Raw genomic sequence first — 26,891 nt, 5'->3', positions numbered from 1 at the left:
GATGCAAAACGACGCATATCCCTAATATATTGGTAAATAATTTCTCATTGTTATTTTTTTTTTATCTTATATTATCTTGTGCGAAAAGTAAAAATACTGTTTTATTAATTTTGTGCCACTATAAGTTTGCCTTCATCTAGTTCATATAATTAAATACTACAATTTCAATAGTAACATTCGTTTAAATTCACAATTTGCATTGATTAATTTCTAAAACCTTCATGTCTATTGGTTATTGAAATTATAATGGAGAAATTCTTGACATAGACAGATATATTATACTTGTATTATGTTCCATTTTCATGCAGTTCTACTTTAAAAATACATCAGATTACGTCTATGAACTTGCTCCATTTCTAATCAAAAATTTGTTACTTTGTGAACAATGTTTTATGTACAAGTTCACTTCTACTCTCCTACCATGTTAATACATTGATCATCTAATTAACATCAGTTACAAGTCCACAAAAAATCACGTAATATATATGTATATATTTCAGATTGATGAGATATTTTTTTCAATTTCTAAGATCAACTAATATATTCTGACATATACATTGAAGACTAGAACAATACATTTTTCATCAGTCCTTAGTACTTTGCACCAATTTCGTAAAATTGCACAGATAATAACTGTGCCTATTCCCTAACTTTGTTTTTCTTTTTTCTATTTATTTTACAACGTTGCTATAACTACTGTACAATTGTATATTGTAATTTTACAGTAACTCACTTTTGGTTAACAAATATATTAACATTTTCGTGGTCGCGCTGCTTACTAGTATCGTACATATTTGACGCCATTCTTGTGAGCATTGATACATTTTTCACTTAATTCGGTTATCTTTATGTTCTTGTTCCTTTTTCCTATTTATCAAAATTCTAAAAGAGTATCCCCTGAGCCTTGCTAAAATTATAAAACAAAAAAAAGTGAGGGCCACGAAAATGTTAATAAACTTTACACAATAATAAATTTTTTATAGCCGTTTATATACCACATTCCAATACCTCGATGTTTTAGTTAAATTAAGAGTTAAAATTGTAATAAAATGAAAAATATTTATACGATGAACGACTAAAAATTCGCAAAGGATTTATAAAATTTATCATACAGAAAATTTTAATTTATATAAAATGAAATTCAGTATAATTCAGTATAATTACCACATATATCATATATTATTATATTATTCAAAATAATTGGTAAAACTTGCAAAGTTTCAATTCTAAAATTTGTATAATTTAAAATAAAACCTCTCCGAAAGTAAGTATAAAAAGAAATAATCATTTTTTCTTAATTAATTTTCACGTAACATCGTTGTATTCGAATCCTTAATTTTTTTCTTTAAATATAGTGCTGACTGCATCTACATTTTTCACATGTTTTATATTAAATGAAAGTGATACATTTTATTACAATTTTCTAATCTCGTAAGATTGGCGAATTTAAATATACATACTCAAAATGTCAATGCACACTATTCCTTGTTAGTTCATAATACATTTTAGCAAAAAATATTTGAAATATTATCGCTTTACGATAATTCATGAACACATAATATCTAGTTTCAGTGAATATATTCAATTTCAATGTGCGTAATGAAATAATTCACCTGATATTTGACAAGACATATTTTCTTAAGTAATAAAAGATTAGTGCACTATAATAATGTCTATGGAAAATTACCTATATGTATACATAATCTAAAAAATATGATTTCAAAGATATAGAGAGCTTTAATCCTTTACAGTACTTTGTAATTCTTATTAGATACAACGCAATTGTAATGGCAAGTATTGAAAATTTAAATGTATCATTATTTTAATTCACATTTCAGTGTTGCGTCAATGTTTTAGTTCATTAAAACTAATTTAAAAGTTCATTTTACTTGTACAATTTCTAAGTCCTTTATGATCTTAAGAAAAAGTTGTATATCACTTTTTTCTTTCTTTTTTTTTTTTTTTTTTTTTTTTTTTTTTTTTTTTTTTTTTTTTTTTTTTTTTTTTTTTTTTTTTTTTTTTTTTTTTTTTTTTTTTTTTTTTTTTTTTTTTTTTTTTTTTTTTTTTTGTTAAAATAAATCTCAGGTACATACTTTTCATCCATTATGCTTTTTTACCAACGTTTCTAGTGCTCTTGGTATACACAGTGGGCACAGTATTTCTGGCTTGGTAGTCTGAGACAACATTTCTCCTAAGTACTGAGCTGTACATGGAAGAACTAACGATTCGGATGTTAGTAACTCGGTTTCCATCGTTGAAATTATTTCAGTTTTATATGTGGATAGTGGAAAATGATGTCCACACGTGAATATCATTGTGTCTTCTTCAGTATCAAGAAATCGGTACACTGCATCCGGATCCTAATTTACAGTGAATGTTTGTAAAAGTAATTGTTTGTATGTATGGTATTTTAAATAGTAAAATATTTATAATCTACCTTAATATGTACAAATGATTTGGAGTCATGAATGTTAGAAGATATAGTGCTTATAACTCCTTCCATCATTTGCTTTGATGTATTATTTTCACTCGAACCTGGATATCCAGTTAGTGGTGGTCCAAAGTGATCAGCCGTTAAACACGATAACAATTTAATAAATTCAGGCATAGGTTGACCTACGACACATTTAATAATGCAATATAAAACGCGACTTGTAATTTATATGATATTTTAAAACCTAAACTTCCTTACCTTGGTCAATATTATGTAATAACATAGAACATACTTGAAGACAAAATTTAAGAGAAAATAAGTTAACTGCAATGAAACTTTTGCCTTCTGTATTCTTATTCACATCCAAATATTTGTCCATTATTTCTTGACTGTAAAAATATTTAATAATTATGACAGTCTTATGTCAAAATATATATATAAATAATGTGTATGCAAATAAAACATTTATAATGAACTTACCAGAATAATAATAATCCAAGAGGATAAAAAATAGATTGTATGTGCTCTAAAAGTACATTCTCTATGCTTTGTATTGGTAAATCGTGTTTAATCCAAAAATCAAGAGCATCTTGTAATATTTTACACTTGGTGGTATCAGCTTCATTTTCCATGTTATTCAAAAAAAACTTGATAACTTTTATAGATTCATTAGATACGCCATTCTGGCGTGTCTGTATAATTTTCTTTTCATTAGATGATCCAATGCTTTTAGATAATTGATCCATTGTTTCTTTCATAGGTGTAGACACTCCAGAATTATCTTCAATAGATTTTTTTGGTTTTCCTTGTTTCTGTAGTTGATTCTCCTCAAAAATAAAATTTTCCATCCATTCCTCTGAATCAGAACTAGCATCAGAATTAAAACTGTCTTCGAAAATACCCATAGATGTGTTTTCACACTTAGTGTCTTTACACAATTCTTCTAAGCCACCCTGACAATCAAATGTGTACAATTCTTGTTGAAGCATTTGTAAATTATTCAGCGATTTACTCGCAGGAATTTTCATTTTATTTTTAGCAGCACAATCCTCAACAGAATCGATTAAATTCTTTTCTACTTGTTTGTTAAAAAGTTCGGTGTTTTTCTTAACGTGATGTGTAGACGAAGATTTTTTTAAATCAGGCTCTTCTACAGGCTTCCGTTCCATTTTTCCGTGCAAATTCTCAGACTTCATTTTTGAGCAAGATTGAAGACTCAGTGCATGTAAAACTTTTAATTGATAGGAAAAGGCATCAGAAATATTATGCTGTAGCATAGCTATTTTTGAGCAAGCTTGATAATTTCCCAACTCTGCACACTAAAAAATAATACATGAAATTATAAAGCATACAACATTGTACTCATATATAGCTATAAAAATATAATTTTAATTTTAGTCTTCTTAAGGATTATGTAGAATATTAAAAAACCAACCTTCTCTATAACTCTCGAGGAATCATATAAACCAGAGAAATATTCTAATGCATAATGTAGAGTCAATTCTCCTGGTGATTTTTCAATAACACTTAAAGGGCGAATAATACCCGCCAGAGAAGGTATGTCATAACTTTGATAAGAAATAATGGGAGCAGGAATATTAGGAACTTGACTAGGCACGTCCAAAGCTACATGCGATGCGTGAGGGAGCCGTACAACTCGCTTTTTAATCAACACAAGCTTATCGTCGGTATCACGTGTATCTTTTGCAGGAAGCCGGCCTAACTGTGCTCTACTATTATTACCCCAAGCTAAAACTGTACCTCCTGAAAGAGAATACAGCAAAAAATACAAACTTTATCAATGATAGGACCTGAAACTATTCAAGGATAATGATCATTTTGGCTTTAAACTAATTAAAAAATTTGCGCTTAGAAGCATAATGGGATAACAAAGCTAAGAAACTCATTTTTCTGCAGCTTTTATATTTTTTTAAACAATATGTTTTGCAATTTAAGTACCTGGTTGAATAGCGATTGTATAATCGTATCCACAGTAAACTCCAACAGTTTTAATTACAGGGTTTATTTTTTCCTTGGATTCGCTACATTCTGATTGGAAGGATTTGGTTTCATCATGCACATTTCCATTTTTCTCGTTTACTACGCAACTCTTTATTCCGCAATTAAAATCCTGCTCTTCGTCTACTCGTTTATAGGCATTATGCCTTGGAGGTACTTGTGCAAAAATGGAAGCAGGATTATAGCACAGTGGCGTGGGAATTGGTACTTCCCGTCTGCTACCATTACCTATCTGACCATCTAAATTTCTACCCCATGTATAAAGCGATCCGTCTTTCGTCACAAGAGCATTATGATGACAACCAGTTGATATCTGTTGTAATTAGTTAATTGCATTATAAGATATGAAGATGAAAAAGGAATAAATAAGATAAAATGATTATCTTGTTTAAGAAATAGTTAGTTAGAATTAAAAATCTTATGACAGACCTGTATGATATCCCCTTTAACTAAACTCGTATCTACAATGGTTGGCTTTAAATGTGTTTGAGCCTCTTCAAGTGACCCAACATTTACATTTTTTAAACATATGTTATCCAATTGTTTTCTTCGCGATTCTGTACTGATCCCACTTGCTTTTGTTTGTGCATTTTTATTTTGTGCATTATTTTCTATGAGTTCTTCATTTGTATCATTCATATTTGCAGAATCTGAAACTTTTTCGAACTCATCAATATTTTCAAACTGTTTCACAATACCGTCTCGTTGTTCCAATATTCGAGTCCGTTTTTGTGTTTGTGCTTGCAATCGAAGAACTTGGGGACTAGCTCCCCAGATATATAACTTATTTGTATAACTAACAGCAAGCTAAAAATATGACATTATATTATATACATATATAATCCATTTTCATTTATTAAAATTATAACGTATAATCATAATAAAATAGAACGTTTTTTACTTACATTGTGAAAATATCCAGTTGTGATAAGAGATATTCGTTCTGATAACGAAACTTTAACTGGCACTGAACTTTTAACATTATTCCCCACGCCCAACTGTCCAAAAATATTACAACCAAATGCATATACAATACCCTCTGCTGAAAGAGCTAGTGTATGTGCATGACCAGCACTGATGTAACGTATTACTGTACCAAGTAAAGAGGTAACTAATGTAGGAGTCATTCTTTTGTCAGTACTACCATGACCCAACTGACCATGCACACCCCAACCCCATGTAAAGACTCTACCATCAGAAGTTAATGCCACAGAATGATATTGCCCAGTTACTGCATCAATGATAACTTCTTGAGCCAAAGAAGTAATCAGTTCAGGAGTTGGACACTGTAAAATTTTACCCAAACCCAATTGTCCAAACTGACTTGATCCCCACGCATAAACGCCGTTATTAGTTACTGCCAAAGTATGACAGTGACCACAAGATACACTAAGAACTTCAAGTTCCATAATCCCAAAGAAAGGTATAGCTTGAGGTGAACCATATCTCAATACAGATGGACCAGTTCCTAATAATAGTTAATGTAAATATAATATACATATCAAAACGTACATAAACTTATGCATGTATATTTCGTATATAATCACCCAAACATCCTTGCACAGAACTTCCCCATGTATAAACATTTCCATTTCTGATAAGAGCAACATGAGAAAATCCAGAACATAATGGTCTTCTTTTAAAATCAGCACCAGAATTAGTATTATTATGATCCTACAACAAATTATATAAACATATAATTATCTATTATTACAAAACTTTAAGCAGTTTATATGATAAATACCTTCTTAAGTCCTAATAATTCAGTGTTACATATAATAGATTCTTGGTGTAAAATAGACTTTTTATAAATTAAAGTCAGTAAAATTAGTAAAAAAGTTTCTATGACTTCCTCTACTAATGCATCAGCCTCATCCTAAGAATAGATATCAAATATATGAATAAACAAACAAGTTACTTAATAAATAAATCAATTATACATACATTTTCCACGAGATCTATAGAATCACATTGACTAGATTGAGAACTATGCGATGTAGTTCTATGGCGTAATCGGCATCGCACTACTCTAGGTCTTATCACTGGATTCGTTGGATCGTATAGTGTTACTAATCTCTAAAAGATATTTATTGTATTGTTAATACGCGAAATTATCTGTATTATAGTATCATGAATCTGACTTGGATCATACCTGAAGTACAAAAATTTGCGAGTTCTGAAGATTATCAAGAATAAATGACATATGACTTCTAGCTAACTCAGGATATATTAACATTGCTTGCATTAAACTTGGCTCACTTATACATATCAACAAACCATCTGAAACAAAACAAATATTTTATAAATGAATGCATAATTATTTTCACACCACATTGTAATTTTTATAATTATATATTACATGGTGTTGGTTGGAAATTGCTTGTGCTGAAATTATGTATTGTCCTCATAAGAATATCTAACATTTGTCCATAAAGACCTTTCTGTGTAGCTAAGTGATGCAACACTTCCCATAAACATGTCTGTCCAGCGATATTAATTGCTAACAATTCATCATAAAAAGAATTTGTAGATAAAAAATACCTATAATTAAAATAATTCTTATTAAATTTTATTTCTATAATATATTTATCAAAGTTGTATAGAAATAAATTTTAATCAAATTCTTACAAAAATTCTTTATATATAGCCTTTGATTTTTGGGATGAAACCCTAAGTGTCCGTTCGATAAAAGCGAGAACACATAAGTTAGAAAGATGTATTCTGGGTGCAACAGGCAGTTCACTAATAGCTGGAGAAGCTAAACAATGTGTGAGACAACGTAATAAGTCGGCTGTATACCCTACAGATGCAAATTTCAACATACTCTTCATTATTCTACACTGAAAAGCAGAAAATATAAAAATTATTTATAAATTTAAATAATAGCGATTAATATCTTTTTTATATGTATTTACTTTAGACAATTTATAGCAAGTTACAGCACGTAGAAATTCTTTATTTGTTAAAAGTATATCACCAGCTTGCTCTAATAATTGTTGTGCATTAATACCAAATACTTTAGCCAATTTTGCTGCTTTTTCAAGTTCATTATGTTTCAATACTAATTCCATAAAAGTTGATAATATTGATTTCCTGCAAATCAAATAGTACAGTTATTATGAATTTGTACTAAATTTATAGAGTACAATAAAAATATCACACTGACCTTAAAACAACCTTATATACAGAATGATTTGTTACAATTATACAAGTATCCACACGAGGTAATTCAATTTTAATATCTTTTATTCCCTTTGGTAACATGTATTTATTTTTAATTTCCTCAGAAAGTATTGTTGGTGTATTACTTGTACAGTCAGTTGCTCTGTACACAGCACGTATAACTTCCCTACTATTCACTAAAGAAAAGTGACCAACAATGCACTCTGGATTAAATTTACCATTATCACTGTTACGATATTCAGATAATCTGTCTGATATTACATACATTACTCGTTGATTGACATCAGTAATAAAAAAAAATCGTTGTGTTAATAAAACATTTTTACATGATTCAAATACTTTATGTGCTGATAAAGGCATAGTAGTAAGATTAGGTCCATATACCTGTAATCATACAATTGTTTTGTCATATTTATTAATACACATAATTAAACCTTAATAAAATATTTTTATACCAATATTTGATTTGTAATAGAATCATAACATGTATATAATTGTTGTCCTCCTCTATCCATCTGAGACATTAGAAATACTTCTTTTGACATTGGTTCTGGTATTATTTGATCTTGATTCTCTATAGAAGAATCAGAATTAATTGTTGTATTTTGAGTATTGCGATTACTTGTAATATCTATAAAATTAATAAAAGAATTTCATTAATAATATATAGTACAATTTGACTTCAATGTTATCTTATATATATGCACAAACCATGATACTGCAAATTTTCTCCCAATGTCTGACTTTTTGTTTCTATCAACTTTTGTCTGAGTATTGCAAGTTTATCCACAGACAATTGTTTCAGTCCTTGCAATCTAGATCTAGTAGAAGCAAATATTTTGGTATTATCATACATGTTATCATTTGTATGTAATGCGTTATATGACTCTCCATTCTCCAAATGATGTAAACAACTGTATGTACGTTGTTCTAAAAGTAATCTCCACTGTCTCCTAGATTGATTTGTTATCAGAAGAGATACAATGTCATTACTTTGGTCACGACAAATGTGCAGACTAACAATATTTCCCACAATCTGTGTAACATTTGTTTGGTGACCACTTTCAAGATTTATAAATATAATCTCTCCATATTCAGTTCCAATAATACCAATTTCTGCAGGTACTATTGTACTTTGCCACCATACTATTGCAGTTGGCCTAGAAAATTTAAATCATAAAATATATAACAGAAGAAATATTAAATCGTGATGATGTTTAATTAAAATCTCAATCTTAATATATACTTCGAATGAGATGATTGTGAACTAATAGAGGGAAAAGAAGTTATATCATCAGTGGTCCATCTTTTGTCTTTCTCACAATTTTCATCTACAAAGCACAGAGCAGGAATTATATAAACAGATCCATCAACACTTGTAGAGAGCAACCATGATCCCATAAAGTGAAAACACAGAGCTGAAATTTGCTTATGCGATCCTTGAAACCAAGGTATCCTTTTAATTATTGCAGCAGATACTAAGTCTTTCTTATAATACAAAAAAATTTCAGCATTTCCAGTTGTAAGTGCTAAAAATAATTTCTTTCCATATTCACATTGAGCACTATGATGTATCTCTGTTGCTTTTATTAAACATTGTAATTTAAACAGACTTTCTTCAGTAAAACTTGTCATTGGCTGAAAGCCCTCTGTACCTATTTCTGCAATCATTATATTTAAAACTATTGGTTATACTACCTGAAACATAAAATGTTACAATAAATTTTCTCACAGGATTTTATTATACACTATAAAAATAAGTAATACAATATATATTTTCATAAATCACAAAATTAATTAATTTGTACAAAAATAATGTAATTGATAAAATTCAGAATTAAGCACCAAATATTTAATTTTATGTATTAAAATGTATTTATTATCAGAGTATAATCTAAAGAAGTAAATCAATAACAGATTTCTACAAATTTCTATAAATTAAAAATATTGATGATTTACACATAAAATCAATACAATTATTGACTTCAAATATATGTAATAAATCATTTGTGATACATAATCTAAGAAAACATAAAAGAATTTACATAAAACTTAATGCTTATATTACGCTGTTTGCTATTACGGTCATGTAATATATTGAATAAAATATTTAAGAGGATATTGCGAACTATTATACCTGTGTTTATGCACTTGTAAAATAATATAGTTATCTAGAAGAAAGCTTCGAAATTCTTGTTGTGCTAAAAATAAATGATTGCAGAAAGAATCTAGACCAAATGTCACATTGCGCATTCCGTCGGAAAGTATTGTTTTTTTTTGGTACGCAAGAAATGAAGAAAATTAATTATTTACAGCGCATTACATTTTTACAATAACACCGCCGTCAAATTTCTAAACGTCAGAATATCAAGGTTAGATTGCATTACAATCATCGGCATGACCATCATAAAGAAATTAAAAGTACTAGGTCATTGTGTAAGATATCACTAACTTTCTTCTTGCACCATTCAATTAACGTTTATATAAGTTAAATAAGTTATCAGCTTAATATGTTAATAAGATATTCTAAACAATAAGACTAATATTTAACATTGTTTAATTTGTAATTTCATACGTACAGCATTTATTGTATTGAAATAGTATATTATTATATGTCTTTAAGGGTAAGGAATATGATTCAAATTGCTATATACAATAAAAACCCTAGTAGAAGGTATAATTTTGAAATATTTTAGTGTTTTTCAAATAAATAAAATAAAGTTGGTGCTATTTGCAACATACTTCGTACAGCATTGTCATTTGAAGTGCACATTGAAAAAATGGTGGATGGTGATAAGAATCGATGATTTAATGTTAATCGTTTTAAGTGTAAAGGAGTTTTAAGTAAAATAGTATATTGTATCTTTTACATAACTTGAAGAGCTGAGAATGGGTTCAAATAAACGGCATAAGACCGAGAAGAGCCGTGATTCTAAGAAGAAGCGTCATCGAAGCCGTTCACGAAGTTACACGCCTGAACGAGAGAAATCGGAAAAGCACAGACATCATAAAAAGCATAGGAGAAAAGAACGCAAGGATTATGATAGCGATGGTTATTATCTGATTCATTCTTTTTAAATTATATGAATACATTATACGATGGCTTTTCTCAATATCGCGTATTTTATTACAAATTAACTACATACGCCGCTTTATAGATATAATTGTTTATGGGTGGTTAGTTATATTAAATTTTTCATTCAACTTTGTTATTTCTCCGTCGTTATTTCAAAAGTAATATCGTGTTTCATCTGCGCAGAAACGTATTTATCGATTTCAAGTACAAGGTTAAATAGCTTGGAAGAAATCAAAGTGAATAATATATATATTTTGCCTAGGTACATAAGCATTTACTATGATGAGCATACGATATTTAATATCAGTTAATACTATGTTTATTTCATTTCAGTTGAAATAGTTAATGCACCTCCACCCCCAAAAATCTCTAAGTCTTCACATCCATCAACACCTCCACCTCCTGAAATTTCTAAACAGCGTAGTCCTTCGCCAAACAAAGGGGGAGGAACGCAAAGCTCTCTGTCCATTGAAGAAACTAACAAATTAAGAGCAAAATTAGGTTTAAAGCCATTAGAAATTGATAATACTTCAAAAGATGACCCTAACAAGATTAAAGATGATTTGGGAGAATTTTATCATAAGCCAGCTCCTGATGTTAATGAAAAATTAAAAACTCAGAAGTTAAAGGAAAAACTTGGTACTCAGAAACAAAAAAGGCTAATTGAAGCTAATTTAGCCAAAGTAAAAAGTTTGGGTGAATGTGAGTCTGATGATGATACCAAAAATTGGATTGATAAGACCAGGCGTTTGGAAGAAGAGAAGAAAAAAGCAGAAGAAAGGGTATCTTTAAAATGATTTAAATATCAATTATACAATTAATGTGTTCATATCTAATATTTTAAATTTATGTTTTAGGCAAAAATGTTAGATCAATTAGATGAAGAATTTGGCATTGGAAATTTGGTTAAAGAAGAAATTCATGCAGCTCGTAATACAGCTTATACTGAAAAGAATTTGAAGGGCCTCAAAGTAGAACATAATATCGTAAGTATTTAGGTCTATGAGAAATTTTTAAAATTACAGTAATTAAATAAGTTTGTTTAAATGATATTTAACAGGAAAAATTTGAAGAAGGTAAAACACTCGTTTTGACATTAAAAGATCAAGAAGTACTGGAGGAAGGCGAAGACGTACTCGTTAACATAAATATAACTGATGAGGAACGTTATCAACGTAATATTTTAAATAAGACTAAAAAGCCTGGTTATGATGCATACGATGATGACAATTTTGATGAATATGGTTTTGCAAAAAAAACAATTTTGGAAAAGTATGATGAAGAAATTGAAGGGGAAAAAAAGGATACATTTGTACTAGGAACTAATATTAAAGATGTTAAGCAGAATAAACTTGATTATGTTAAACAACGTTTAGCAAATAAACGACTAGAATCGTTACAATTAACAGAACCGAAATTAGCTAGTGAATATTATAATGAAGAAGAACTTGCAAAATTCAAGAAACCAAAGAAAAAAGTAATTCTTTGAAATAAAAATTTAATGTTTTCTTTTTGCATAATATTCGTATTAATACTTCATTACATTACAGGTTCGAAAAATTAGGAAGAAATTAAAGGCAGAGGATATAATTCCAGAAGATAATGATTATCTTCGAGATCTTGGAAGTAGAAGAAGCAAACGAACTGATGAAGTGAAAGAAAACGATGCTTTAGACGTAGATGATATAGGAGGTATTTAGCATACAATTTTAGAAATTACACTAATATCTTAGTTTTCTAATTTCATAATGTTGTTACTTACTGCACTATTCGATGATTTATAAGTTCATTTTTACCTATTCTGAAATATAGCTCCCACTGAAGATCTCAGTGGTATCAAGTTAGAAGAAGATGACAAAGAACTAGAATTGCAGTTAGCATTGAAGAAAACCCAACGTCTAAAAGAGTCTCAGTCATCAAGTATTGAAAAAGTCGTTGAAACTATAAAGCAAGAGCCTATAGGTACTGAAGAAAATCAATCTGGAAATATCGTTCTCAATGCCACTGCAGAATTTTGTAGAACTTTAGGAGATATTCCGACTTATGGTCTTGCCGGAAACAGAGAAGAAAATGGACAGGAACTGATGGTACTAAGTGTCATATTAGTATATTCTTTTTTAAACCTTTTTTATATCTCTTTCTCTTTTTAATAAAAATTATAGGATTTTGAAATGGATGGTGTCAAAGAGGAACCACCTACAAATGAGGAAGAAGATGATGGTCGTGGCGCTTGGAATATGGTACATCTAGGTATCTCTCTTTAATATCTAAGTATATTGTTTGATTTTGTGTATCTTTATAATTATAAAAAATGTATTTCATATTTTATGGACAGATGAAAGCACATCAGAACCTATAGCAATGGAAGCTGCAATTTTAGATGCAGAACCTTCACTTGGACAAGGGGTTGGAGGTGCGTTGAAACTCGCTATGAGCAAAGGATATTTGCAAAAAGAGGATAGTAGTAGACCATCCGCGTCTCGTTTCGCGCATCTTCAAGCTCAAAATTATTCGATAGAGGACAAAACCTATGGGTATGTATAGAATATAACTATTGTTCAATAAAAGAAGCTTTCTTACATATTTGAAAAAGAGACAAATGGATGTAAGAAACGTTCTTCTATTGAATGTATATCAAGCAAACTTTGTTAGACAAGTCTCTAGTGAATTTCAAACTGTTAGTTAACAGTCGTAAATAAAGAGCTCAGATTTCGGTGCTCGGAAAATGGATGATCTGCTACTGCAACAAGAGATTAACTACTTTGTCGGAGATGGTGAAAGGCCTGAGAAGAGAGTAGGATTGATAGAGGTATGTTTATATTATGCGATTCTATTGTGCCAAGCGAGATGTCTATGAACGTTCTAGACAAGTCCAAGTATGGATAAAAGTTACGTTAATTTAATTAGTAAAAGAAATTGCTGTATACATTGGCAATATATTTTATTTATTACATTTTGCACTTGCATGTTTCAAACATGAACTATAAAGTAATAATTTAGGATAAGGAATTTATGCAATATAATATAACTTGAATTTCAGCTCTTTCAAAACTCACTGGTTCGCGTTTTGTTAAATACATCATATAATTTAATCTTATTCGAAGGAAATAGTATTTAATAATTTATAGTAATGTATTCAATTAGTTAAATTTAAATATATTATGTAATGAACATTTGATTGATTACGATAGCTATGTTGACTTGTTTAGATTCGTCGTAATTTAATCGCATAATGTAATGTATCTTGAAAGCGTGATAATTTTTTTGTTCGTGATAACGTAAATTACGAAACACCGAATTCATTGAGCTACTAATGATTTTTATACTTAAAGAGTGTTCACTATTATCTGAATTTCCCTGTTTTCCGTTTGTTTTAGAGACGATGATAAATTCGGCAGAAGGGATCGTTTTAATGGTCCAACATCAGAGTTCAAGGAGAAAGATGGTTTCAAACCGAATGTTAAGTTGGAATATATCGATGACGATGGCCACGTTTTAAGTGCAAAAGAAGCTTTCCGATATCTCTCACATAAGTTCCATGGGAAAGGTCCAGGAAAAAATAAGGTCTACATATATTTTTTCTATATTTTTCTTTTTTCGCACTGTAAAAAAATGTGGATTAAACATAACCGTGTAAGTTATAGGTTGAAAAACGAATGAAAAAAGCAGAACAAGAAGTTCTTATGAAACGCATGTCATCTACAGATACACCTCTAGGAACGCTTAATTTATTACAAGCAAAACAGAAAGAAACTCAGTCACCATATATAGTACTCAGTGGAAGCAAACAAATGCAAACGTAAAATATTTTATGTTACTTTAATAAGTATCAAAAATTATTTCATAAGCCTTATGATTATTTTTTTTTCCAGGACTAGCATATCAAAGTCGAAGCATTAAATCTTAAAGCTAATTCTGACAAGAATTGTATATAATATAGAGACAGGAAAAATCTCTTATCTATACATTTTTTTCAGACAGAGCAGTACAGAATATTAAACATTAGAAATTAATCGTCGTAAACTAAATAATATTACACAGTTTTCTTTGAATTGTTAATCTACTTACACGATAATAAAATAACATTTGTGAGTTTATAAAGAAAACTAATTGTTGTTTTTATTTGACGATTCAAAAAAACATAACGATTTAGTAATATAATTATTTATTTTACATTCGTAGTTTGTTATAAGGAAACATTACAGTTTTAATTTTAATAGATGATATGATCCAAATATTGTTTATATTTTACAGAAAAATTTGTAAAACTTTACTTACATTATAAATCAAATATATTGTATTGATACATGAAATCTTTGATATATTTACTAGAGAAAATTAAATTTTCTCAGTGTATATAAAACAGTATAAATTTATATCTTGTCATCTTCTTTCAATAATAATATTTTACTAACTTGCTATAACTTATTCTCTTTAATTCTGTTCTCTAAATTTTTTATTTATGTATATATCTATATACGTACGAACATGTTCAACTATGTTTGACAATTTGCCAAAATTTTATATATTATAAATTGACTTTGTTATTTTTGCTTTTCTTCCATCATCTACTGTATGGTATTAAAATCATTGGTATAAGTATCATAAAAAGGAAGTGCGAGTGTTTTGATCGACAATCCGCTTTTATAGACAATAGGGCGTTTGTTAAAAAATGAAAATCGATCATTGTCGTATCAAAAAGTAGTTGTGTATAAGAGAGAACAACGCATTACGAAATGTGGAGCTAAAATGTGGACTATAATACAGTTTCATTAACAACTTTTCGGGTAGACTTTCTTCAAATTAGATACCTTTCAAAGTATCTTCCTTGAGTGCAACATCATCAGCATTTGTTAGCTTATTCAACAGCCACATGTTCTGGCTCTGAGTTCACATTTTCTTCTTGGCCGCTTGGGCTTGATAACCTAATTGGTTTGATAGATTTCAATTTCGTCGTTCCACCATATCTAAAATTTACGTCACTGCAAGTATCCAGAGGATGCATTATTCCAGTTAAATTCGTTACATTGTCATCGCTTGTAACTTCTAATTTAGTAATCGGTACTTTTGTAACAGATCCTAACTCGTATGCTGACTTCGACGATTTCAGCTTCATCTTCGAATTTAGTGGCAATGAAACTGACTTCTCTAAATTGGTTTCTTCAATTTTCAGATTTTTGTCGTTTTGTACTATTTGTTCTTCAGTTGGGTTCACTGTATCGGTGATTTGAATGTCTATATTGACCGTTTTTGGATCATTTTCGTCATTTTTGACACTTTGATCGTTTGCGTATTCATTCCTAAGAGCAGTTAGTTGCGCTCGTTGTTTCTGAATGTGATTGTGCGAATTTGAGAAGAATGACGAAACTCTCTCGAGTTTGGTAGCCAAGTTTGGTTGACTTAATGTAGACTTCAAAGGATAGGGAGTATCTACTACATTGTTATTTTTTAAGAAATTATGAGATTCTCTACCAGTGGAATTACTCTTAATCATTGCTATTTTGTTATTATTTTCAATCACTTTCAGAGGGTATGATCTACCAATTGTACTTTTTCGTTTCTCAGCTAGACTTAACTGAGCAATTATTCGACGGATATCTCCAGGAAATTCAATGTCTGGGCGAGATTCGGATAGTTGTTGAATAAACGCACCCAATGTGGCGACAGTTACTTCTAGACTTCGATTTTGAGACTCAAGTTTAAGCAAAGTCGATTGTTGCACAGATCGAGCTGTCTCCAAACGGTGTAAATTACTCATGGTAATCTGTAAATATAATATTAGTTATTTAATTTTGAAAGTAGCAAGATTTATGTTTTAAGTAGATTAATTTTCAAAAATTTTACTTCAAGTTGTTCAGTGAGCTGCGAGACTTCTTGTGTGAGTTGCTTGTTATGTAGTTTGAATTTTTCCAGACTTTCGATTTGTGGTTTTACTGACATCATTTCTTCTTGCAATACCTGGTACTCTACTCTATACTCATTCAATTGCTTTGTAATTTCTTGGTCTGGATAAAACATGCGTTTCATTATTCGATCTAGAATTTCTTTATCTACAGCTGGTACACGCGTCTAAAATTAAAAAAGAAAATCATTATGAAATAAGTTCATTTACTAATAGAAATTTAATTTCAAAGAAAAAATTCTCTTTACTTTGAGGTATTCCATAATTTCTTCAAAACTGTCACACTTTAGTAATTGTTCTTGATGTTCTTCTAATAATGCCATTGATACTCGGAAAAGTATCTCAGTGCTTTCCAAGAAAAGTAAATCTATAAAAATAAATATATACAAATAGTATTTATAAATAGTATTTATTTTATTCAACTTACCAAAAACTCTAGTTACAAAACCAAGTGGAAATTGACTTGCAAATAAAGTTAATAACCATGGGGCAGCATATAATGTAGGCGAAATCTCATGTTTGTCAAAATGATTATAAATTGCTGGTAACCTATCGTGTAATAGTCTGGATAATTGATACAGGTACAATTGTAATGCTGCCATGTCGGGAAGATATAATTTTCGTAAACCTCGTCTGAACATTAAATGCCGTAAGAGGAAAAACGCTTGATCTTCTGACATCTGTTGAAAACAATATTGAAAAGAAAAACAAAAATAGATAATTAAATTACAATATATTAAAGAAAATTTGTTGGTAACAATTCTATATTAGTTTCGAAAATATCTAGACTCACGTGCAAAAGAAGAACACCGGCTACAAAACTGAGACCTTGACAATAACCAACTTCATGATCTAAAAGTGAATAAGCTTTCAGCAAATTAAACAAAGCTAATTGACCAGGCCCCAAAGGTGAACTGAAATACGGATGATTTGGAAATGTTCGTCCTAAATCTATTAAAATTGCATGTTGCTGGGACGTAAGCTGTTTTAATAATAAATCGTATGGTGTATTGTAATTAGGGAAGTCGCGTGTGTCTATTGGTGGTTGTTTCAAGCAAAATTGTTCAGCTAAAAATTGCCATACTTCTCCTCTTTTTCCTTTTGGTACACCTATATCAATATAAAGTTTTATGAAATCCTACAAGCTACTATATTTTCAAATATTTATAGATATATAAATTTCTATAATTATTCACATACCTTGTTTAATAGCATGTAAAAGCATTTGATTATCACATTTCGTAGAGACTCTTGACTCTTTGCTTACAAGAAGATCCCATACTTCCATTAACTCACGAGCACAACTACTAATTTCATCATACTCTAATTTTATTCTTTTAACAGTCGCTTCTTCTTGACGAACTGAAATCAAGTACATTTGTAAGTGTATCAAATACTCGTAAAGCATTATATTTTTTTATTATTATTATCATCAAATAAAGGTATTAAATATAATAATATATTACCTCTAAGCCTTGCATTTTCTTTCTCCATTCTTATAAGTATCAATTGTTGATTAATTGCTTTTTTCCAAAGATCTCGTAATTCTTGTTTCGTTCTGCGTTTTGGTGCCGCCTGCGGTGTTTTGATGTTACCAATATTACCCGTTTTATCACTTTCCTTTTCATGATCCTTATTGGGAGTTACAACTCGATTCAATATAGCTTGTCTCCATGAGCTATTTGAATGTACTGAATTGTTTCCATCTGTCTCAGTTGGTGACATTTTTGGTGAATTTCCTACCTTCAGAAATCTAATAAAAAATACAATAGTGATAGTTATTCAAATATAAGTAACAGTAATGTTATTTAAGTTATATGTAAGATAAAAATTATATATACATGTCCATCATAGAACTCTTTGGTCCAGTGTTCACAGTCAATTGTTGTTCAGGTGAAACTCTCAAAGACCTGGGTCTAGAATCAGGTGAAATGTCCACTATAGACGACTGTCGTGAATTATCGGGGCTTTGGCTACCGCTTTTTTGTATCACAGTGTTAAGATGGCTCGTATCTTTTAAATGTGAACCAAGTCCAAGGTCGTCCCGCGAACCCTTTCTTTTCATGAGATTGTCAAAACTATTTGTCAACGAGCGCTTTGCTTTCATAAATATTGTGCTTCCGACACCAACGCTTAAGTACTGATTAAGAAATTCACTTCTGCAATATAGCATAGATTGGATTAAGTCATTACAGTAAATTGTGTTTCTTAAAATTTGTACTTCTTATGAACCTCCTATGAAATTTTTTCTTAGCAAAAAATCTTACCTATTTTCGGCTGTATCATGAACATGCCTGGCCTGTTTTCGGTTGCAATGGTCATTCAACACCCTCATTAAAAATTGATTTTGCTCACGTAAAGTTGTCCCTGCGGAGCCGATAGCTTCAATGGCTTTGAACTTATTAACGACGATTTCTTGCTCGTCTTCTGGCAGCAGTTCGATTCGCGAAAAAATTATATGTTGAGTCTTCCTGTCGTTTTGTCCTAAAACCCACGTAAAAACATGCGATCTGATGTTATTCGTCCCACAATTTCGTTGCAGATTAAAGGAAAAAAAGAAAAAGATAAATATACTCATGATTTACCTTCAATTTCCTGGCATAACTTGTTATACCAATACATGGGGCAGTGTTCGCATGAAAATACGGGATATCGTTCTTTCTTTGGAACTTCATATGTTCCAACGAAGGCTTGTGAAATTGCTAAAACAATTCGTGTATTCTTTTAAATTGTTTTATGTTTTTTTTAATGAACTAATATTTTTAATATTCTTATATTGTGTTAAATCAAATGTACTTGATTAGAAATAATGGAACTTCTATATTTTTAGTCGAATATACAGGGTGTTCTATTAATGATGGAATCTGCTTTACCGACGAAGTCAACACTGAAAAATGACAAAGAAGTTACTCATCATGAAAGTTATCAGTATCCAACATTATTTTCTTAACATTAATTTCTTATATTAATTAATACAAATCGAATAAATTAGACATTTATATGGTCTTTTTCCTTGTACTCCAGCACCGAATTTATTCTGTCAAAGCAGACACCATCGATTAAAAATAAGAAACTAATCTTACCAGCGACAAGATCATCCGCGACAGATTCCGATTGGCACTTGAATACATAGCCGACGAAATAATCCATATTAATCTCTTTGCAAATTAATCCAAAGTGCTCCGGATGCTTAACACCTTGCACGCAGCTTGCCACATCTCTGATTTGCTTGTGAAGCAGTACCTGTTTTCTATCCAGACTGATTAACCTCAAATCATGTCGGCCTACCTAAAATTTAAAGTTAAATCAGGATATGTTTCGATACATATTCCATAGGTATCAAATCGAATAATTTCAAACCTGAAAGAGCATCGTGCGATTGTGATCATCATTCGCTTTCACTATAGAATCCCTTCTAGGATTTAAAACGCTGCCTGTTGAGGAGGCCCTATTTCGCATAATTTCCGGTACTTGCATGGAATTATTATTTGCAACATCCCGGTTTTCTTCACGCTCATATTTTTCCGCAGGGTTGGCATTTTGCGCCTTTGGAAATGTTTCCACAGATCCGCTAAGTATTGACGATAAACCTAGTGGATTGACCGGTGATATGATTCCGCTTGCAGATACATTTTCAATGCTTCCAGTCTCGCTAGCACTAGATTCCTGAAATAAAATATTTTGCTTTTTTCTTAATAATGTAATAAACTTATTGATTTAGAAAATAATGAAAATAAAAAAAGATGATTTACCGTACTATTCCTTCTGTTATTGGAAGACGTTAAAAGTGATTGACGGTGATACTCGGCGAGAAAGTTATTCGCTGTTGATTTTGATTTCTCAAGACCATGAACACGAAATCTTATTAGCGCGTCGTCTACAAAGGTCTCCGATATCTTTGGGCGCGATACTTTGATTTTTCCTACATAGAGCACCTGAAATTATATTTATAAAAAATTGATTAACAATTTATAATAATAATAATAATAATAATAATAATACTAATAATAATAATAATTACAATGGCAGTAAGTACACGTTTTATTTTTAAAGAATTTTAATTTATATTTTATTTCACCAATTGTATACAATATCATACAGTATTTAGAAAAAAAACGAAAAAAAAAAAACAGAATCTTTGAAAATCACCTCAAAGAAGTGAGAAGAACTGGGAGATATATCAGCACCTAAGGATGTCAAGCTGGCCGCACTGCTTTGCGATCTTTGAGGGACTTTCCTGCTTTCAAATCGGGACGAGACTGAGTGTTCCTTCATGTCTCTTAAGAATTGTTGGACCTGGAGACAAAGGAGAATATCGAATTATAATCTTTCGCACATTAGATTACAGTATTGAAGTTACAAATTGACAATAAACAATAATCGTATTCGTAATTTTTGCGATTACAATTTTCGCAAAAAATAAAAATTATTAAAATTTAATATTTCATTTTAATTTTAAATTCCTAACACCCACAAAGCACGACTACTTACACATTAGTATACTGATTTATATAATTTAGACTGTGATTATACAATCGTGTGGTGCATGTGTATGACCCACGCGTCGTATGTCGGTGATATATTTTTACGAAGAAAATTCGCCCCAGAAATAATCCAGGATGTAGTATCTTAAGTGCACCATTAATATACAAAACTGATTTCGCAAGAAAACGTGCACCAAACGTGGCCGATGGCCGTGGACCAAAATAAATTCATTTCAGGAGTATTCACGGACCGCATGGTTTTCTGTTCCTTTTCCCTTCATTCTCACATTTGTCTCCCCTATTTTCTATTCTCTGTTAAATCATATCATATTCCTTATTTGTTCCTCTTTTTATTTCTATTGCGTTTTCTTTAATTCCTTTTGTGACTATATTATCTTTGTTATTACTAATTTAGTCTTTAACTTTTTCATCTCGTTTCTACTATTATCCTTGCTTCAAATATTTCGATTCATGATTGGTAAGTTGTCTCGAATGATAAAACGTTACTGAAATAGCGCGACCTCTACGTTTCATACGTCTTAGGAAGTAACTATTTTGTGACTCTGTTACCACTCATAACTTTACTCTGTTATCGGCGGAACTTGTACAGTGCTGCTACCACATACCGGGCGGCTGTCGAGGTATTAGGTTACACCGATTTTCAGAAGCAATCTCGCGTGAGACACGCGAGATTTTTGTCACTTTTATACTACGGTGGATGTGTAATGCCACGCACGCTCGAATGGACGCATACACGTATACGACATTGGGAGAGAAGAGAAAAAAGAAATGAAAACAAAGAAGGGTAAACTGCGAGCTCTATAACCGTTGGAAGTTTGAATAGGGAAAACCTGACAATCGATCTCTGGCGTAACTGTTCCTGACGTTATAAGCAAGAATAAAAGCAAACAATTTATTATGCAAACTGCGGTTGGTTTCGATTACACGATATATCGGGAGTGATTAGTAGGCTGGAGATGCGTCGGATGTGGGCTGATGCGATCGATCAGGAAACAATTTGTTTCAATGAAAAAAAGATTATCTTGACGTGTGGTTATCTCAACGACCGTGAGAGGTCTTCTCGGCTACGACAGAAAATCTCACCAGCGTAATTGCTGACACAGAAAGCAGATCTGCACAAAGCGGTGGGGCTTCTTTTATTCAATTACTAGTCGAGCTTTCTTTTTATTATCTGACCGTCTCTTTCTTCTTCTGCAGAATATGACACGGCTGGCATTTGATACACACTCGGCAGCCATTTATACACAGCGATGAATATCGACGCAACATTGAAATTTGATTTTTTCGGTACGATAATTCAATGAATTTTCTCTCTCTAATATTTTATTTTAATTTTATGAATCAAAACGTGGAAAAATATTTAAAATGAATAGAAATGCAAGTTTTATTTTTACGTCTGTTTCTTTTTATACGTTTATATTTTTAATTACTTAGGTGGCACAAAAAATGAACAATCACCGGAAAAATTGCATCACAAGGATGAGGAAACATACTGAAATAAATCTAGTTACCTAATGCACTGGATATTGTTAGAATTGATAAGCATATCTATTGAATTGTAAATTGCGATTTAACAGGTCACAAGAAAACTAACTTCTCTGCATCTCCTTTTCACCATGACTGTACTACTTCTGAACTCAATCATACTTAATAAGAAGACTCTTAAATTGGATATAAATAACCCGTTTCCTGTCGTCACATGTAACTATGCCAGCTGTATAACAAGAAATTCTGCAAGGTATCTATTACCTCTCAAATGAGTTCACTAAACAATTCACAAAAGGGACGAAAAAAAGAAGATAATACTATTAAATCTTTTCACTATGAAATCTTTGACGTTCAATATTTTTTCAATGACTTTCACAACTGTTAGAATTTTCAACTCTCACGTACATTGTAATATTTCCGTTCTAGCTATAAATATCGTCAAGAAGATTCGCAAAATTTCCCAAGGCTTGAATCACACGCGTGCCACAGCTGTTGCGTCTCTTCACTTATTTGTTGATACTCACTTCGTCCACTCCCAATTGATCATCGTCAATTCAAGGTATGTATATAAGCACGCGCAATCGTCAGAAAGAGCACGAGTCTGCATTGTGACGCTGGTCGATTGACTACATGTGGAAATTGGATTGAATGTCTTCAGGAGCGACCCTGTGAACCGATTCATCGAGTTGCAGTTAAATGGAAACGGGCATTTCGTAAGATCATACTCCCGAACCAAGGACGCTTGCATGATCGACGATCGTGAGAAAAGACACGGAGGAGAAATCGTTTCCGTCCGCTTTTCCGACGCGCTTCACGGCCAAGAATAAATGTAACCTGCTGCACGCGCGAATCTCGTGTCCATGAATGAAGCTTCGTTGGAGGGAGATGGTAATGGATATTTTTCGACAACTGGGATTCTGCTACATCACAGAAATTTTTTCTCAATATACATATGATCTCGTGAATAGAATCGGAAGGATGTATATACCGCTATCTTCATTTAAAGATGGAAATTATTGGAACATGCTAATTATTTTTAAATGTTTAAGAGGAGTGGTAAAATAAATTCTAACTTCGTAGTTTCAATTTGTTCCGATTAATTTATGATTTTAATGTAAATTTTATTCTGATTTTACGCAACTCTCGCTTCATGAATTAATTGCTCATAAATATTCATTGTACGTGCGATCATTTATCATCACAAGTAGTTACTTTTAGAAACGGAACATTGCAGTTACTTTTAGAAACGGAACGAAGGTAAGGCGTGTGTTTCATGAATACAATATAAGGAGTCCATGAAATTCAAAGAATAATTTCTTTCATTTCATCCTTTTTTAATTACAGTGTTTCGTTAACGGCTACTACTGACGTATCATTACGTCAATTTTCCTCGAGCCACGCAGCTAGATATTAATTACCGATGAATAGAGATTTGATGAAAACTGTGTCAATGGCGATTAAAGATCTGTCATGAATGACAATAAATACAGATCTAATCATTCTTCTACGCAAGTGGAAACTTAATCTGGTGGAATTAAATCGTATAATTAAAAACTTATATAACACGTATATTATAGTACACTATACAGTACATACTACACTCTATTGTACTACTATACGTATACTTAGAAATAGTTTATAATACTTTATACTTTAATATACTTATAATACTGTATACTTTTTAATACTTTAGAAATAGTTTAGTTTGTAGCGACCAACGTTCACACCCTCACCGCTAGATGGAAAACGAAGGTTCGAAGTTTCTCGCAAGTCCCTCGGTGAATCCTCAACTTCCATAAATACAAGTTTCAAGCAGAGCCTGCGGTGCCCTTAACGACTCCACTAACAGGCCCGGAACAAAACAACCCACTACATCCCTTCTACCTGCTACATAACATAGCACGACGGGGCCACTAGTATACCATCAAGAAGTCACAGAAAAAAAATACCCTTAACTACCGTGAGTTGGTTTTCACTTTTCTTGCAATATTTCATTTTATCGAAAAATAGAAAAGAAATAAAAATATTTTGACATATATACACATATTACGAAAATTTAACTCATGGAAGTGCGAATGCAATTATAGTTTATAAATTCTAAAATTTATTATAAATAAAAATTAATATCGTTAATAACAAATTGTTCACAACGTAAATTTATGATAGAAGAAAAAAATTAATAAATTCCTGGCTTTTACATGAATTTATAACATATAATTTGCAAAAAGTTTATAAATTATTACACTTATTGATAATAACAAATTATTGGTTATTACTTGAACTTACAACAAATTAATGTTAAAATGTATTACTAATTTACACAGTTTATAAATTGTTATACTTATTGTTAATAACAAATTAATATTGATATTAACAAATTGTTCGTAACGTATGTTTATAGTAATAGTGAAAAAATTAATAAATTATTGAATATGAGAGTGGAAAATTAAGAATTAATAAAATCAGCGAAGTTGTAAATTTTTTATTGGGGTGGGGAACTCGGCCGATCGGAGGCTATATAATGGCGCTGAGCCCCTGCTTGAGCCATTTGCCGCTTGGCGTCGCGCGCGTACATTTAAATTTTTCCGTGTACGCGATGGGTGGGGGGTCAAAAGTGAGATTGGGGCTAGCCACCCCACCCTCACCATTAAACAATTTAATCATTTTTTTTTTTGTTTTCAGATATTAATAATTTTTTTTTCGTTTTCAGGTGTTAATTATTTAATTTTTATTCAGGATTTAATAATTTTTTCTTTCTTCAGATTTTTTGTTGCTTTCTATTTATTTTCATTTGACATTCGAATATTTCATATAATATTCGAATGATTCGTCGTTGGCTTGCTCATATCTTATCGTGGGGTTGTTCGTTCTATTTGTTTCCGTCTTTATGGTTTATTTTCATTTCGTTTTTATTTTCATTCGTGTTACTGATCCGTTTCATTTCAGGTTTATATTAACAATAATATATTCTGTTTTAGCTTTTAGATTTTCCAGTTTTTCAAGATTTTGAAGGTTTCATACAGAACACGTCGTTGGACGTGGCGGGATGCGTGCGTTTAGACTTAAGTAGTTATAAGTGGTCATAAGATAGATTCATAGACTAAGTCTTATGTGAGCGCTATCCGTTCAAAGGTAAGCCACCTAACTTGGAGCGAATATATATATTTTCCCTTATCCCTCTCGCTTACCAAATAGAACATAATTGTTCTCGCGGTAGTCGCAATCGTTCTTAAGTACCGACTAGCCTGCGTGACGTACTCTCGTGTACTCGATAACTCTATGTTTCGTAAGTCATCCAAACGATTCGTTCCGACACTCACCCTCGCCACTGCCACCCTTGTCAGGCATCGGTTCTAGGGTGGTCGGCGGGCTGGCACTCATCTGGGTCAATTCGAGAGTCTGTCGGCCTTAGTCGTCCTGGGCACCAGCGCGTGCACGACCGGGGTATGGGTCCTGTAGCCGGACATTGCATATGGGCCTACGGTCAGACCCCATGGGATGATTAATTTCTCCCCCATGTGGCAGGGGCCTGCGTGACCGGCTACAGGGCCTCGCTAGGGACCCTCGGCTTGATTTTGGGTGTTTCGCTGGTTCGTCGATCGCTCTCGTTCGCGAGTAAGTCATGGCAGGGTCTGTGGTGGCTGGGTGGGCTAGGTTCGGTCGGGAGGGTGCCGAGGCATGAAGTTGCCTTGTACATGAGAGTACGTCTCGTAGGCTAGTCGGTCTTTCGAATAATCGCGATCTCGTTCGGGCGCGTCGCGATTTTAACTTGCTCGCGTTTTCCATTTTTGATTCCCCAATTTTATGGGAACTTATATTCTTGCGACTGTAGAGTTTTAGTATATCGAATCGAAATCCCTTTCGTAAGACACGAAATAAATTAAAGTGTCAGTAGAGTCACTTTAACTTAATTCGCTCCAAGTTAGATTAGGCTATCTTTAATACGGATAGCACCAGTAGGCTGCGCCACTAGGGTGCATGTCGGGTCTCGATGCGTAGCCACCTCCACGTGTTGAGACCTGGTAATTGGTATCGTTTTCCAAGGAGCAATCTTTGGAAAACGATACCAAGCTAAGTGCTACGCACAAAGTTTACGATATTTTCTATCTCTTGTAAATTTTCGATGTTTCAGTAAGTGGACGGAATTCTTGGCAATAACGTCATTCAAATACAGTTATAGTTCAAAAAATGTATAAATAATCCAATTTATTATTAATAATAAATTGTTCATAGCGTAAATTTATAATACAAGTGAAAAAATTACTAAATTATAGGCTATTACTA

At 31.7% G+C, this 26,891-nt stretch overlaps 3 protein-coding genes across 7 annotated transcripts in view; 1 reads left to right on the top strand and 2 right to left on the bottom strand.

The window, feature by feature from the left end:
• Nucleotides 1–608: 608 nt before the first annotated feature.
• Nucleotides 609–9,307, bottom strand: ca (RCC1 and BTB domain containing protein claret). The gene is made up of 20 exons (XM_017896839.1): nucleotides 8,883–9,307; nucleotides 8,348–8,796; nucleotides 8,092–8,267; nucleotides 7,620–8,020; nucleotides 7,369–7,546; nucleotides 7,082–7,293; nucleotides 6,813–6,994; nucleotides 6,606–6,733; nucleotides 6,398–6,529; nucleotides 6,198–6,329; nucleotides 6,001–6,127; nucleotides 5,359–5,921; nucleotides 4,883–5,260; nucleotides 4,394–4,766; nucleotides 3,870–4,198; nucleotides 2,915–3,753; nucleotides 2,693–2,823; nucleotides 2,438–2,616; nucleotides 2,094–2,360; nucleotides 609–907 (listed from the first exon to the last, which is right to left on the bottom strand). Exons 1-19 carry the CDS (start codon nucleotides 9,305–9,307, stop codon nucleotides 2,097–2,099), a joined length of 5,598 nt encoding a protein of 1,865 aa, XP_017752328.1. The 3' UTR covers nucleotides 609–907; nucleotides 2,094–2,096.
• Nucleotides 9,308–10,397: 1,090 nt separating this feature from the next.
• On the top strand, nucleotides 10,398–14,624 carry LOC108545302 (U4/U6.U5 tri-snRNP-associated protein 1). 2 transcript variants are annotated; one of them, XM_017896840.1, is made up of 11 exons: nucleotides 10,398–10,688; nucleotides 11,046–11,494; nucleotides 11,570–11,698; nucleotides 11,773–12,189; nucleotides 12,263–12,404; nucleotides 12,525–12,799; nucleotides 12,875–12,962; nucleotides 13,048–13,246; nucleotides 14,090–14,276; nucleotides 14,357–14,511; nucleotides 14,585–14,624. In XM_017896840.1, the coding sequence occupies exons 1-11, from the start codon at nucleotides 10,526–10,528 to the stop codon at nucleotides 14,610–14,612; spliced, it is 2,232 nt and encodes a 743-aa protein (XP_017752329.1). In that variant the 5' UTR covers nucleotides 10,398–10,525; the 3' UTR covers nucleotides 14,613–14,624. The 2 variants fall into 2 exon arrangements, 1 of the variants encoding a protein (XP_017752329.1); XR_001890078.1 differs by lacking the exons at nucleotides 14,357–14,511; nucleotides 14,585–14,624 and adding an exon at nucleotides 13,395–13,521 and having other exon boundaries at nucleotides 14,090–14,164.
• Nucleotides 14,625–15,284: 660 nt separating this feature from the next.
• Nucleotides 15,285–26,891, bottom strand: part of plx (PTB_TBC1D1_like and TBC domain-containing protein plx) — a 37,397-nt gene continuing 25,790 nt past the window's right edge. For all 4 annotated transcript variants that reach the window (XM_017896894.1, XM_017896892.1, XM_017896893.1 and 1 more), the window contains 14 exons: nucleotides 20,764–20,910; nucleotides 20,367–20,549; nucleotides 19,975–20,280; nucleotides 19,698–19,902; nucleotides 19,200–19,316; nucleotides 18,882–19,098; nucleotides 18,456–18,773; nucleotides 18,081–18,367; nucleotides 17,815–17,976; nucleotides 17,408–17,724; nucleotides 17,042–17,294; nucleotides 16,863–16,981; nucleotides 16,557–16,781; nucleotides 15,285–16,476 (listed from right to left, as the gene is read on the bottom strand). In XM_017896894.1, coding sequence (XP_017752383.1) covers nucleotides 15,571–16,476; nucleotides 16,557–16,781; nucleotides 16,863–16,981; nucleotides 17,042–17,294; nucleotides 17,408–17,724; nucleotides 17,815–17,976; nucleotides 18,081–18,367; nucleotides 18,456–18,773; nucleotides 18,882–19,098; nucleotides 19,200–19,316; nucleotides 19,698–19,902; nucleotides 19,975–20,280; nucleotides 20,367–20,549; nucleotides 20,764–20,889 — 3,741 coding nt within the window. In that variant the 5' untranslated portion in view covers nucleotides 20,890–20,910 and the 3' untranslated portion in view covers nucleotides 15,285–15,570. The remainder of the gene's footprint in view (nucleotides 16,477–16,556; nucleotides 16,782–16,862; nucleotides 16,982–17,041; nucleotides 17,295–17,407; nucleotides 17,725–17,814; nucleotides 17,977–18,080; nucleotides 18,368–18,455; nucleotides 18,774–18,881; nucleotides 19,099–19,199; nucleotides 19,317–19,697; nucleotides 19,903–19,974; nucleotides 20,281–20,366; nucleotides 20,550–20,763; nucleotides 20,911–26,891) is intronic.

The sequence above is a fragment of the Eufriesea mexicana genome, unplaced genomic scaffold, assembly GCF_001483705.2.
Source record: "Eufriesea mexicana isolate 0111107269 unplaced genomic scaffold, ASM148370v2 scaffold395, whole genome shotgun sequence".
In the NCBI taxonomy this organism is placed as follows: Eukaryota; Metazoa; Arthropoda; class Insecta; order Hymenoptera; family Apidae; genus Eufriesea; species Eufriesea mexicana.
Note: the sequence above shows the minus strand (reverse complement) of the source record. Positions and strands in the feature narration are given on the sequence as shown.